Here is a 13,231-nt window from a genome sequence, read left to right on the forward strand (position 1 = left end):
CCAGCCGCAGCTCCTGCACCAGCCGGTGATATTCTCCAAGCTCACGGGCTTGGAGAATGTCATGCACTCACACCGATCTCCGACGTCTTCTCCGCTAAGGCAGCGTCGGTGGTGCATGCCACGCACACACTATTTATAGGCAAACATTTTCCCGCTAGAAACGCTTGATTTTCAGCTGGAATGCAATTCATTTTGCTCAAAATAACACCGATTGACCACCTGCATTAAAGCTACACTTCAACCAGGAGAGTTTGAAATGTAGGTTGCACACAGATTAATGGTAAAGTTAAATAAAGACCAAGGCTAGTAAATGTCTCCTATAATGTTGAACTTAGACTGCCAGAATACAAAAGCCACACCACACAAATGGCTTTTAATTGTTTTTATTTCGTTAGCAAACATGTACACTACAATAAATTTCCGCCTATCAATTTCTTACTTTTACATTTAAAATATTTAATGAGGTTAACTTTATAAGGTTACCCACCTGGTGTGGTCAATCATATAAGATCAACAAGCTTGTTTGCTTTGCGGCCCCTTTAAATACAAGATAATCATTCGAACTACTGTCAGAGAGCGTCAGAGCGCTCACACGAATCTTTCTACAGCGTTTGTTGGCAGCGCGTCCAGAGCGATTTTGACGCTCTTGACGGCGGCGGTGTGAACGCACAGTGATTCTGCTCGCTCCTATGGATGACTACATTTAGTGGGGACGTGAGCCTTCTGGAGCATCGTCACTGCGCTACGAGGACGCAGACGCTTATCTCCTATCCTATCTGCGTATGTGCGACGCATATCGTGTGTAGTGCTGTTACTGAATAATAATTCTTCGGTGTATGGTACTCTAAAATAAGCAAACTTAAGCTCTTTATATTATTTGTATCATTACTTGGGGGAAAAAAAACACCACACGTGTTGCTACGAATTAAATATATTTCAGCTTGATTGTACTTTAATACAAACAAATAGATTTTGATTTTGAATGGATTTAAAAAAAAAAAAAAAAAAAATAATGATTAAAAGATTCATGATTAAAAACAAAGAGTAAACCTCACATAAAAACAGTTTAATGTAACATACCCCCCCCCCAAATCAAAAGAAAAATATATAGATTTTGCATACAGATTTTTTTTTAAACATGTACATTTTGTCGCATTGTATGACCACCAAGCACATTTCGTCCTCAAATTCTCATAAATGTAGGCCTAATATATCAGTGCATTTACTTTTTTTTTTTTTTTTTTCTAATTCCCATTATTCTACATGATGATTTGCAGGTTATCATTATTGTAATACAGTATTATATTTAATTCATTACAAACAAATTAAATTACTTTCTATTTAAATCAGAAGATATTAAAAGCAGTACAACCAATACTAACATATAAATACTTTATCATTTAAATAATATATAATTTCTCTAGAATTTCAGTACTGAGTATATATATAGAGATTTTTTTTTGTTTGTTTGTTTATTTTTAATTAGCCTACACTAATTGTAAAAGTGGAAATTAGGTGAAAATCTGCTTAATTGTCATGAAAATAATTTCATTATGCAAGAAAACTTCATGGTCCTAAAACAGGTTTATGGGTTTATACATTTATATTATTTAACAAAATATAATTTATGAAATATGTGAAATATAACAAACATTTTCTTGACAGGATTTTTGAGCCTAGCCAAAAAAAAAAAAAAAATTCTAAAAAATAACAACATATCAAAGATGTATGAAAATGTCAAGATTCTGAAACTTGTATTTTAGGTTGAAAAGTGCATATGATTTAGTGCTAATATTGTGTCATCCAAGAGAAGGCTGAAAATCTCCTCAGTCAGATGCATCTTCACAGTGTACTGCTCAGCTCTGTAATCTAGCCAAGTTCTCTCCTCATTATGAAGTTCCTGAATCTAGAAGTAGATAAAAAAGACAAAATGAGACATTTTCAGTCCTACCATTTACTGCAGTCTTAAATAATATTTGAGCTAAAGTTACACCAAGACCACTAATTTCATAAGCAATTATAGGAGTGCCTCTACACACACCAGAATAAAGTCCACTTTGTCTCTCTTGGCATACCAGTATTTGCACAGTTTTTGGAGCATCTCTGTCATCTGTTGCTCACTTCGCTCTAAATTCAGAATTTTCTGTATCTCTTTTCTCACGGCAGCCTGCAAATAACATTAGATTAACAAATTGTAAATGTTTTTAAAATTACTTTCATAATAAATAAATAAATAAATAAATAAAATAATAATAATGAAATACCTTTAAAAATGTGACTGAAATTTGACTGGAATGCAGGGCTGTGATCGCAGATTGATCATCTATATTCTGGGAAGATTGTTTTGTCCTTAACAGATCACCCCAAATCTCATGAAGGACATCAGATGTTAACTGAAAGATCACCTACAGTGTAAGATGAACAAGGTTTAGATTAGAGTTTTGGTTCTCTCATTCATTTAGCATTTTTATAGTCATTTGTTATGTACACATTCCCATAGACTAACCTGCCGATTATGCTTGCGACTGTCATCATCTATTAAATAGCTTGGTGTTTCATAAAGGTCAAGATTGTCTTCGTCTGCTTGGCCACACAGAATCTCCACTGCAGCATCCACTAATCTGTATACGATGCTGTCTTCATGGGGCGGCACCTTTATCTTTGGTGGAATGTCCGGCTGGGCCTGATGCCACTGCTCCAAGACACATGGCATAAAATGACCATCTTCACTTTTTCTGACATCCTGAATATCAAAGAGAGAAAAGTGCAGTAATTTCATGAACAGATACTATTTTACTCAGATAGTTTTTTATTCTTCACTAAAGCAAATTCTGCAGTTGTTTTGGCAACTTACAGTATCCGAAGACTGATTGTCATGCAATGATTTAATTCTTTCTAAATTCTTTCTGTTATCCTGAGCACAGTGAACTCCATCTTTATCCAGCTCTTCTGCACGATGCCTGTTTTGATGGAGCTCATTATGATGGAGCTCAAAGTCTGTCTTTAAAATATAGGTGCTTAGTGATAGATAGAATTCCCATATGTTACACATAGCTTGTGAAAGCAATATTTACCCAAAAATGAAAATTCTGTCTTCATTTAATCATTCTCATGTTATTCAATGCATGTGTGACTATGTTTGCAAGAATGTTAATGCCGCTCTTTTCTATACAATGAAATCACAGTGTGAACAGAGGCTGTCCAGCTCCAGTGAGGACAAAAAGCACCTTAAACGCACTGTCAAATCAGTACATTAGTCTTATGCTATATTCCAAGTTTTCTGAAGTTTTCTATTAAGTTGCACGTAGCTTTGTGTGAGGAACAGACATCCCAAGTTTAGTTTACTATCATTCGAGCCATTTACAGTATATACAGTAACAGAATGGAATAAAAGAAGAGAACAATGAAAAAGAATGTAAACAGTAAACACTCAAAAATAAATAAATGACAGTAAAGCCCCAAAGATAAGAGGCAACAGTAGGTCAGGGGTTAAGATACTTATACATTATAGTATAGTACCAGTATAGTACCAGGTTGGATGTTAATAAAACACAATTCTTGTGTGTCTCGTAAACTGGCAGTATCATGATGCGTCAGTTTTGTGGTACTTTATGTAGATTTTTTGAAGCTTTAGAGCCTTTGGTCAATGTACTGTACACGATACTGTTCAAAAGTTTGGGGTCAGTAAGATTTTTTTATTTTTTGAAAGAAGTCTGCATTTATTTGATCAAAAGTCAACAGTAATATTGCAAAACGTCAATTTAAAAGTTTTTTTTTTCCTTGTGATGGCAGAGCTGAATTTTTAGCAGTCCAAAAGCCTTAGAGTCACATGATCCCTCAGAAATCATTGTAATATTCTGATTCGCTGCTCAAGAAGCATTTCTTATTATCATCATTGGTGAAATCAGTTGTGCTGCTTAATAATTTTGTGGAATCTGTGTACATTGTTTTTTGATGAATAGAAAGTTCAAAACAGCATTTATGAACTGTCAAAAAAATCATACTGACCTAAAATTTTTGAATGGTAGAGTACATGCTTCCACTATATGCAAAAGCTACATTTATCTTAAGATCCTTTGCGCTCCAAAGAAGAAAGAAAGTCAAACAGGTTGGGAATGGCATGATGGTGATTAAATGGTTCAAGAATTTTCATTTTTGAGGAACTATTCCTTTAAGTGCTTGATGTTGCTTACTTTTGGTGAGGGCATTTCAGAGGGATGTGAAATGTTTCTTGCTCCATCTGATGTGTCTTCCTGAGGTTCTTTTTGTCGTGCGCGTGTAGTGTTTGTAGGTATGGTCTCATCTCTATGTCCTCTTCGTCCATCTGCCAATGATGTGTCCTTCTGTTGTTTATCTCTCTTTACCCTAGGCGGCTCCTCAACTGAGAAGGGATCTTCATCCACCCCCATCTCTACATCACTGCTATGTTCTCTGTGTATGTGTGCAATGTCCTCAGCTCTGACCAGGACACCGTGGCTTTTGTCACAACTAAAGTACTTCACACCTCTAAAAGTTCCATTGTGGTTTCCGTTAGGGGCATCCAAAGCAACACCAGCCCAAAACCCATTCGCAAATGCAACGAGACCTTTATATTTCAGCACACCCGGTCTGGAGTTACACACAAGAACTCTGTCTCCAATTTGAGAGAAGGACAATGGATCTGAGATTTCATTTCTCACATCTTCAGGAAGTGAGCAAGCGTACTCCGAACAGTCATTTTCCTCCGCGTCCTTACACAGAGCTCCATAAGTATCATCATTTACCTCCTTTTCCCTCAGATTGTTAGAGTCTAGACTTTGAGACTCATTTCTTTTCAGATAAATGTCCACAGGGAGAGGAGGGAGGTTCTCATTGTTAATTGAGAGATCTTCCACAGAATCAGGTGGAGCTGGAAGTTCCTCCTCACTTGTCCAGGTAATAATTTCAAAGGCAGGAGGAGGAGGACAACCGTAGCTGTCAAGACCTGATGTGACTCCTCCTTTAACGAACGGATGGAGTTCTGCACTTCCGTAAGACAAAACCTCATCTACAGGAGAGAGAATTTCTGATAGGGTCGACTCTAAAGTCGGTTGTCTTTCGTAACATGGCGGTGTACAACGTTCTTCCTGTTTATTGTTTAAATAAGGCTGAATATCATCTGGTACAACAGTGTACTCTTCTGCAAAAACTAAAGAGCAACTACTTGCTTGAGCTGCTTCAATCTTCTCCTCATCGAGACAATCCCTTTCTTCTTCAGACCAAGTTAGTGCTTCACTAAATGAAATTGCCTCTGACTTCTCATCTATCTCTGACAGACTGACATCACAAGATGGACTATCCTCAGCCTTTCTTATTTCCACACTTACTGCTTCCAGAATTAAGTTTTCAATAAGTATATTGTCTGTGGCAGTCTCATTTCTACACGCCTGGGATTTTTGTTCTGGAAATTCATTGGTTTTATCAGTTTTGGTGTATAAAAGAGATGATTTCCATTGCCCCCCGGCATTCTGGTCACAGATATTGTGGTTATTGTTCAGGGTCAGCACACTGTGAAGTCTCTGATTGTTCTGTACATATAGAGCAGTGGTATCTAGTGTTGTCGTCTTTATGTCCTCTTGCTCCTTGGGTTTAAGATGGCTATTTTTAGAGTCCAATTGGAGATCATCTTTTTTGTCAGATGACAAACTGGATACTATTGGGGCTCTGAGTGAATCTGAATGAGGTTCATGGTTGAGTGTGAAATGCTGGATATTTAATACCGGCTTCATTGGCACTTTAGTTGGATGTTGTGGTATTTCTTTCTTGAGTGTGCATGTGTCCTCATAAAGACCTTGAACCTTCTTCTGAGTGTCTTGTTCTGAAAGCAATGTTCTGAAAGTGTTATAAAATATTCTCTATTGTCAAAAATCCTAAAGGAATGTTAATGGAATTTATAACATCATTTGGAACCACTCTCAGCTAAACCTTTGTTAAGCCCCAGTCTTAAACCATTACTAACCAATCATACTTAGCAACCACTCTTGAAGTTCACTGATGTGCTTTTGTAAATCTATAGAGTCTATCTACATGTTTGGATAGTTTTAAAAGCAATTTAATAAAAATCAAACATTTATGCTGGAACACTTTTATAGAACCAAGAAAACATGAAAATGTTATTTTTTTCATTTTCCAAATCAGGAGAAGTTAATGGATTAAACTGCCACCCTCGCTCACGAATGAACTTGTAGTTTAGTAAGAATATCTATACTTATTCTGAGATCCTTTAATGTTATGAAACATGGCTGATGTAACATCAGTTTAATAAGTACATCCAGTTACAACCAACATACTGCATTATTATAAATCTATATTGTAAAATATTATTACAAGTTAAAACAACTTTTTTCTATTTTAATATAATTCAAAATATATATTTATTCCTGTGATAAAAAGCTGAATTTTCATCAACTATTACTCCTTTTCTTTATTTTCTTCAGTCTACAATGTCACATGATCCTTCAGAAATCATTCTAATATGCCCCCAACCCCCCACCCCCCCTCCAGTGCACGCCACAATTTATAGAAATGTTTTCATTTTCAAATGAGGCTTATGAAATCATATTCTTATAGGATGTTCTGTAAAGCTGAGTTAGCAACAGTAACCAGGGGAAAAAAATTAGTTGATCTAGTCCGATCTAATTTGATTCTAAGAGAAGCTCTCTTTTAGGATTAGTTTTGATTTTTTTTACACTTTTTTGACAGTGTAACTGTTTTCCAGTTTTGCATTGTTTATGTGCAGTCATATGCTATAAATGCCACACTAAATCAGTATGGGCATTGAGTCATTTCTCTCACAGCATGAGTCAGCAGAAACTAGACACAATGTAAATCAGCACTCACAATGAATTGCAGTCCACTAAATAACAACAGACAGACATCTATCAAAGAGAAAGACTGTGAAAAAAGTTAAATCAGACTGTATGATGTCTGACTGCTTTCTTTTACCGTCTGAAACGAAGACGATGCCTGATAATTAACTGTTCTATTAACATACACATTGTGTTATGGAAAGCTTAGAAAGCCAAAAAAACACAGAACCTTGTACCCACCATTAACTTCAGGTCCTGATTTCACAGCCTTCACAGAGTCACACTGACATGAAGTGCTTCCACCTTCAGTCTTGCCGATTCTTTCTGGGCTGATAAGGTGAAGGGAAGCCTGGTTCTGTCGGCTGTACCTGTGAGAGGGACTGGATGGAGGATTATTTGATTCTGCGACTTGCAGAATATCCTGCTTGGCCGGGACAAATTCAACTTGGTTCCTCTTCCTTCCTAAAGTCCACATTTCATCTGATGATAACAGCCTCCTCAAACCAGCCTTACTCAACAAGCTGAAGGAAAAAGAGCAAGGTTTGAATTCACATTTGAGGCATCATATATATATATATATATATATATATATATATACAAGTACAGGTAAAAGTTTGGAAACATTACTTTTTTAATGTTTTTGAAAGAAGTTTCTTCTGCTCATCTAGCCTGCATTTATTTGATCAAAAATACAGAAAAAAATATAATATTTGTGATATATTATTACAATTTAAAAATAATTGTTTTTAAATTTATTATACTTTAAATTATCATTTATTTCTGTAATGCAAAGCTGAATTTTTAGGATCATTATCACATGATCCTTTAGAAATCATTCTAATATGATGATTCATTATCAAAGTTGGAAACAGTTCTGCTGCTTAATATTTTTTCAGAACATGTGATACTTTTTTAGGATACTTTGATGAATAAAAAGTAAAAAAAAAAAAAAAAAAGAAGCTATGTTTTTAAAATATAAATATTTTGTAATAACAATATACACTACTGGTCAGTAATTTGTGGTGAGTATTTTTTTCTTCTTTTTTTTTTTTAAATAAAATTATACTTTTATTCAGCAAGGATGTGTTAACTTGATAAAAAGTGATAGTAAAGAAAATATATTATTAGAATATATATTATTAGATTTTTTTTTAATAAATGCAGTTCTTTTTTAACCTTTTATTCATCAAATATATTAGACAGCAGAACTGTTTCCAACAATCATAATAAATCAGAATAGTTATCTTTCTAAATGATCATGTGATAGACTGGATGTTACATGTGACACTGAAGGCTGGAGCAATGATGCTGAAAATCAGCTTTGCATCTCAGGAAATAAATAATTTTTTTAAAGTATATTCAAATAGAAAACTATTATTTTAAGTTGTAATTATATTTCAGAATATTACTGTTTTTTTTCTGTATTTTTGATCAAATAAATGCAGGCTTGATGAGCAGAAGAGACTTCTTTCAAAACATTAAAAAATAGTAATTTTCCAAAACTTTTTGGAAACATTATATATATATGTATATATATATATATATATAATATATATAGATATATATATATAATATATATATATATATATATATCTATGTATAATATATATATATATATATATATATATATATGTATATATATATATATATATATATATATATATATATATATATATATATATTAAATACTAATATTCATTAGTAAATCATGTTGTTCATAATAGATTGACTAATGTTAATTTGTACAACTTTAAAAATTAAATATGTATTAGTAAATAGTCTTAAAAAATAACAGTTCCAAAAGTGGAGTAGAAGAACCATATTGGGTTCCCCAAGAAAACTACAAACATTTTTTTTTCTCTTAGTGTAAAGAATATTTTTTCTAATCAAAAGAAATTTTTTTTCCACTCTTTAAAATATGATTTTTCAAAGTTGTAATAAATTGGAATTATTAAAGTATGTTATATGCATTTTTAGCAATTACTACTTCAAAATGGCATGTGTAATTCAGTGTGTTACTTGCTGTATTTGTTAAAACTGTTAAATTTACTGTTTCTGAGTGAAAATTGTTTCAAAGCAAATCCTGCAGTGGAAAAGTTCCATAATGTTAAACATTCAATCAATGCTAATAAAGAACCTTTATTTTTAAGAGTGTATGTAAACATAATTGTTAAGCTAGATTAATAAATGTTGTAGAAGTTTTATTAATTGATTGGTTTGTGATATAATGAACTAATAATGTTGAACTTAGTAAAGTCTTCCCCTTATAATTATATCAGCTTTTTTCAGCTAACAATGGCATCTTTATCCCATATGAAAGAAAAGACATCTTGTGAAATATGAGATCTAATAAAACATTTTTTATTTTTTTTATTTTATTTTGTGCAATTACATTAAGCATGGACTGAGGCTTTCAGCTTCGAATAGAAGCCCCCGACTCCATTCATTGTAATTACTCGGAAATAGTAAATAATGTACTTAAGTAAGTACTTTACAGGATGTTCATTTTTGAGTGAACTTCTGCTTAAATTTTATATATTAAATGTTATAATATATATTAACTAACAAAGAATGAATGCCTACTCATGCAATTAGAGAGAGAGAGAGAGTGAAAGAGCAAAAATCAGAGAGAGAGAGGGAGAGAGATAGAGAGAGAGAGAAATACCGTCCACCTACCCTGACCTGTTCATGACTGGCATACTGCCATCACAAAGGGACTCAGTCGCAAGCAACCAGCTAGAGGAACAGAAGTCCTCCTTCAGGTCCCCTGTGAGACGCTGCTGCCACTCCCCAAATATTGTGTCAACTCGCAGTTGCAGTCAAGCCGGTGGCTGAGAGAGCAGTTATCCTGCATCTCTGTCTACAGCTATGCCCTCTTTTTATTATCTTTAACTTCCTCCTTCTTGCTTCTCTCTCTCTCTCTCTCTCTCTCTCATCCAATAACTCTCTCCTCCCATCCAGCCTCTCCCTCCTCTTTCTCACTCACTCAATCTATCAATCTCCACTTTATCTCACTGACTTCCTTCCGTTTCTCTTTCTCTAAGGGTAATTACTCTGAGTGGTGCATTGTAACAAGAAAGAGAGTAAATGCTGTAGATAACAAGCTCATGATATGCACACACTTCTGCCATGTCTCCTCCTCTGCTGTGTGTCATGCATGATTTGCCAGACAGTAAGTGGTGCACTGCAGTATTTCCTCTTGAGGTGTTACACTACATAAACGTGTTGGCACTGCCTCTGCTTACTGTATATGGGAACTAAATATCCCAATACTCCTCTTTGTAAGTGTATGATAATAAATGATGGAATAATAGTGATCACACTTGCCTCCCTTCCTCTTTTGGTGCTTTATCTGTGCTTCTAGCATCTGGCTTAATCCCAAGCTGCATAACACCCTCTTCCTCCTGCAAAACATCAGCATAAAAATCAGTACTGCTAAATGTGGCATCAGAGCATTATGGGTAATTATCACATGGTTTTGCACCCTTGTTCAGTTCATAAACATTATTGCAGTGACAACACTGAGAACTGTTGCATTTTTGACTTTGCTAAAGTCAACATGAAATCAAAATTCTCCCTATTTAGTTTTTTGCTAAAACATATATAAAAAATTAAAATTTTGTCATTAATCAGTTACCCCCAAGTCATTCCAAACTCGTAAAAGCTTTGTTCGTCTTCGGAACACGATTTAAGATATTTTGGATGAAAAAACCGGGAGGCCAGTGACTATCCCATAGACTGCCAAGTTACACTGTCAAGGTCCATAAAAGTATGAAAAACTTAATCGAGAATAGTGACGAGAATACTTTTTGTAAGAGAAGAAAACAAAAATAACGACTTTATACAACAATTCCTTTGTGAACAGTCTCCTCTGTCCCTCTCCATATCACCGTATGCTGCGTATGCTCTTCTGTATCAGCTGCGTCACAAGGATGCGCTGTTTTCTTTCAAATCAAAGCTAAATACACGTAGGAACAGTGCATTTTTGTGACACGGCTGATACAGAAGAGCATACGCAGCATACGGTGATATGGAGAGGCACAGAGGAGACTGTTGACAAAGGAATTGTTGAATAAAGTCGTTATTTTTGTTTTCTTCTCTTACAAAAAGTATTCTCATCGCTATTCTCAATGAAGTTTTTCATACTTTTCTGGAGCTTGACAGTGTAACTTACTTGGCAGTCTATGGGACAGTCACAGGCCTCCCGGTTTTCATCCAAAATATCTTAAATTGTGTTCCGAAGATGAACGAACGGGTTTGGAACAACATGGGGGTAAGTGATTAATGTCAAAATGTTCATTTTGGGGTGGAGTATCCCTTCAAGTAAAACTAATAAATAAAATAAACAATAACATTAAAATAATAATAATAAAAAATTGTGTTTGTCATTTTTAGTTTTGTTTTTAAATAAGCTTTTTTTTTAATCTCAGAATTAATTTGAGTTATTTTAGTAGATCAAGTCAAATGAAAATTAGAAATGTTGCCCTGGCAATGAGTTGAAATAAAATAATTATAATATTTTATTTTATTTTATTTCAGTTCGTTTATTTATTATTTTTAACCTTGAGAAGCAAAATGGCCTAAGATATTAAGTACTGTTTTCTAATAAATATAGCAAAATAAAGTAAGTTTTTGTTTAAAATAAGAACCATATCTGTCAAAAAAATTTAACCTAATTCAAAAGGAAATTAATTTCTGATTTGTGGAATACCATAGTACTGGCAGTGTTCTCCGGCTTGGTGATTCCATTTCTCTTTGGCAGAGTCTGCATTTGCAGCACTTGTCTGAAGTGAAGAGCTGACTGTTTGATATCAAGAATGTCTCTTTGATGGTGGTGAAGCAACCGTCTCTGCTGCCGGCCTGATCTGTACATGTTTCGCCAGTGGTGGATCTCTGCCTAACACAAGCAAATCAGGACAGATAAAATACATCTGTTATTTTCTGTAAAGTCTGTATTGTCTTATGCTCACCAAGGCTACATTTACATGATCATAAATACAATAATAATAGTAATATTGACATATTATTACAGTTTAAATTTTTTTTTTATGTTTTATTACATATTAAAATTTAATTTATTCCTGTGATGGCAAAACTGAATTTTCAGCTTTACCCCAGTCTTCATATGATTCTTCAGAATTCATATGCTGATTTTGGTCCTCAAGAAACATTTCTTAATATTATCAGTGTTGAAAACAGTTGTGCTGATTAATACTTTTGTGGAAACCATACTTTTTTATGATGAATAGAAAGTAATTTTGATTGCAACAATATACTGCCAATATACCGATCAATTTAATCCATCCTTGCTAAATAAAATGAATAATATCTTTAAATAAATAAATAGATAGATAAATAAATAAATAAATAAATAAATAAATAAATAAAATAATTTTACTGACCCAAACTTACCTGGTTTTGTCGGAATCTGTGAATTACTTCCTCCTGCTTCTGCTTGAGTTCAGTCAAAGCAAGTATATCATCTTGTGCTTTTTCACGACTGATGAAAATAGATGTTATATGACAGTATGGACAGGTTACATGCTATGACTGCAACAATAACAGCAAACTTATATATGACTTAAATATTCCAACACCAAATATTTGCCCATATGAATAAATGATAAAAAAATATATAATAATAAACTAAAATAAACTAATTGCATTAGTCATGAAATTATAACAGCTATGATGATACAGAGTAAAATGCAGTATTGCTCATCCAGTAATAGGAGGATTACTTAAAAAAAATGATTATTTTACAAATGTCTAATTATTTACTAAAATAATCAGCAGCCTGATGTGATAATATGGCTCTGTCACTGCTAACACATTACTGCTTTTCTTATACATCCTGAGTATAGTTATCCTTTCTTTATACCCTGCTAGTGATACCAATTACCCACTAGATGCATCAGTAATCCGATTATATCCTTTTATAATGTAACTGTAAAGGAGTTTTTTTAATTCTGTAACATTTGGATCATGTAACATCATTACAAGTTTTCTGTTACTGACCTCATGGAATGGTCCAACCAGTCAAGCTCAGCTTGGGTCTTCTCCCAGAGCGCTTTCTCTCTGAGCCTAAAGAGGGCGCTGTACTGGCGTGCCCTCAGCTCCTCTTCCCTCAGGAACTGTTGGCTCTGGGCCAGGGAAAGGTGACTGTGGAGCCGCTGGCTATACAACTCACTCAGCTCACTCCACTACAAATTGCATTAATAGAGGAGCCAGACATAAATGTGCATTCAATACTTTGACATACACTTGCCTTACACAGCTTTTAGTGCACATTTGCAATTTGTGATTCTGCTACAGACAGAGTCTATCCTATCGAAACTGCAATGGTACAGTAATGGTATTGTATAGTAATTTATTAATTAGTTATATAATAAACATCATACTAA

General features: G+C 34.1%; 2 protein-coding genes across 2 annotated transcripts; both read right to left on the reverse strand.

Moving 5' to 3' along the window:
- Positions 1–1,221: 1,221 nt before the first annotated feature.
- Positions 1,222–3,668, reverse strand: LOC109070648 (centrosome-associated protein 350-like). The gene is made up of 5 exons (XM_042750546.1): positions 2,855–3,668; positions 2,507–2,743; positions 2,265–2,405; positions 2,042–2,167; positions 1,222–1,906 (listed from the first exon to the last, which is right to left on the reverse strand). The coding sequence occupies exons 1-5, from the start codon at positions 3,050–3,052 to the stop codon at positions 1,760–1,762; spliced, it is 849 nt and encodes a 282-aa protein (XP_042606480.1). The 5' UTR covers positions 3,053–3,668; the 3' UTR covers positions 1,222–1,759.
- A 329-nt stretch (positions 3,669–3,997) lies between these two features.
- LOC109070647 (centrosome-associated protein 350-like) lies at positions 3,998–12,329 on the reverse strand. The gene is made up of 5 exons (XM_042750557.1): positions 12,240–12,329; positions 11,539–11,724; positions 9,504–10,231; positions 7,068–7,348; positions 3,998–5,836 (listed from the first exon to the last, which is right to left on the reverse strand). Exons 3-5 carry the CDS (start codon positions 9,524–9,526, stop codon positions 4,164–4,166), a joined length of 1,977 nt encoding a protein of 658 aa, XP_042606491.1. The 5' UTR covers positions 9,527–10,231; positions 11,539–11,724; positions 12,240–12,329; the 3' UTR covers positions 3,998–4,163.
- Positions 12,330–13,231: the final 902 nt, after the last annotated feature.

Source organism: Cyprinus carpio, chromosome A5, assembly GCF_018340385.1.
Source record: "Cyprinus carpio isolate SPL01 chromosome A5, ASM1834038v1, whole genome shotgun sequence".
Lineage (NCBI taxonomy): Eukaryota > Metazoa > Chordata > Actinopteri > Cypriniformes > Cyprinidae > Cyprinus > Cyprinus carpio.

Bases quoted from the DNA above. Each gene is read 5' to 3' on its own strand.
- LOC109070648 (XM_042750546.1), bottom strand. From the start codon at position 3,052: ATGTGTAACATATGGGAATTCTATCTATCACTAAGCACCTATATTTTA. The intron at 2,744-2,854 runs GTAAGTTGCCAA...TTTGATATTCAG, and splicing joins ACAATCAGTCTTCGGATACT to GATGTCAGAAAAAGTGAAGA. The intron at 1,907-2,041 runs GTGTGTGTAGAG...ATCTACTTCTAG, and splicing joins ACAAAGTGGACTTTATTCTG to ATTCAGGAACTTCATAATGA.
- LOC109070647 (XM_042750557.1), bottom strand. From the start codon at position 9,526: ATGCCAGTCATGAACAGGTCAGG. The intron at 7,349-9,503 runs GTAGGTGGACGG...TTTTTCCTTCAG, and splicing joins CCAGTCATGAACAGGTCAGG to CTTGTTGAGTAAGGCTGGTT. The intron at 5,837-7,067 runs GTGGGTACAAGG...CATTGCTTTCAG, and splicing joins ATCAGGACCTGAAGTTAATG to AACAAGACACTCAGAAGAAG.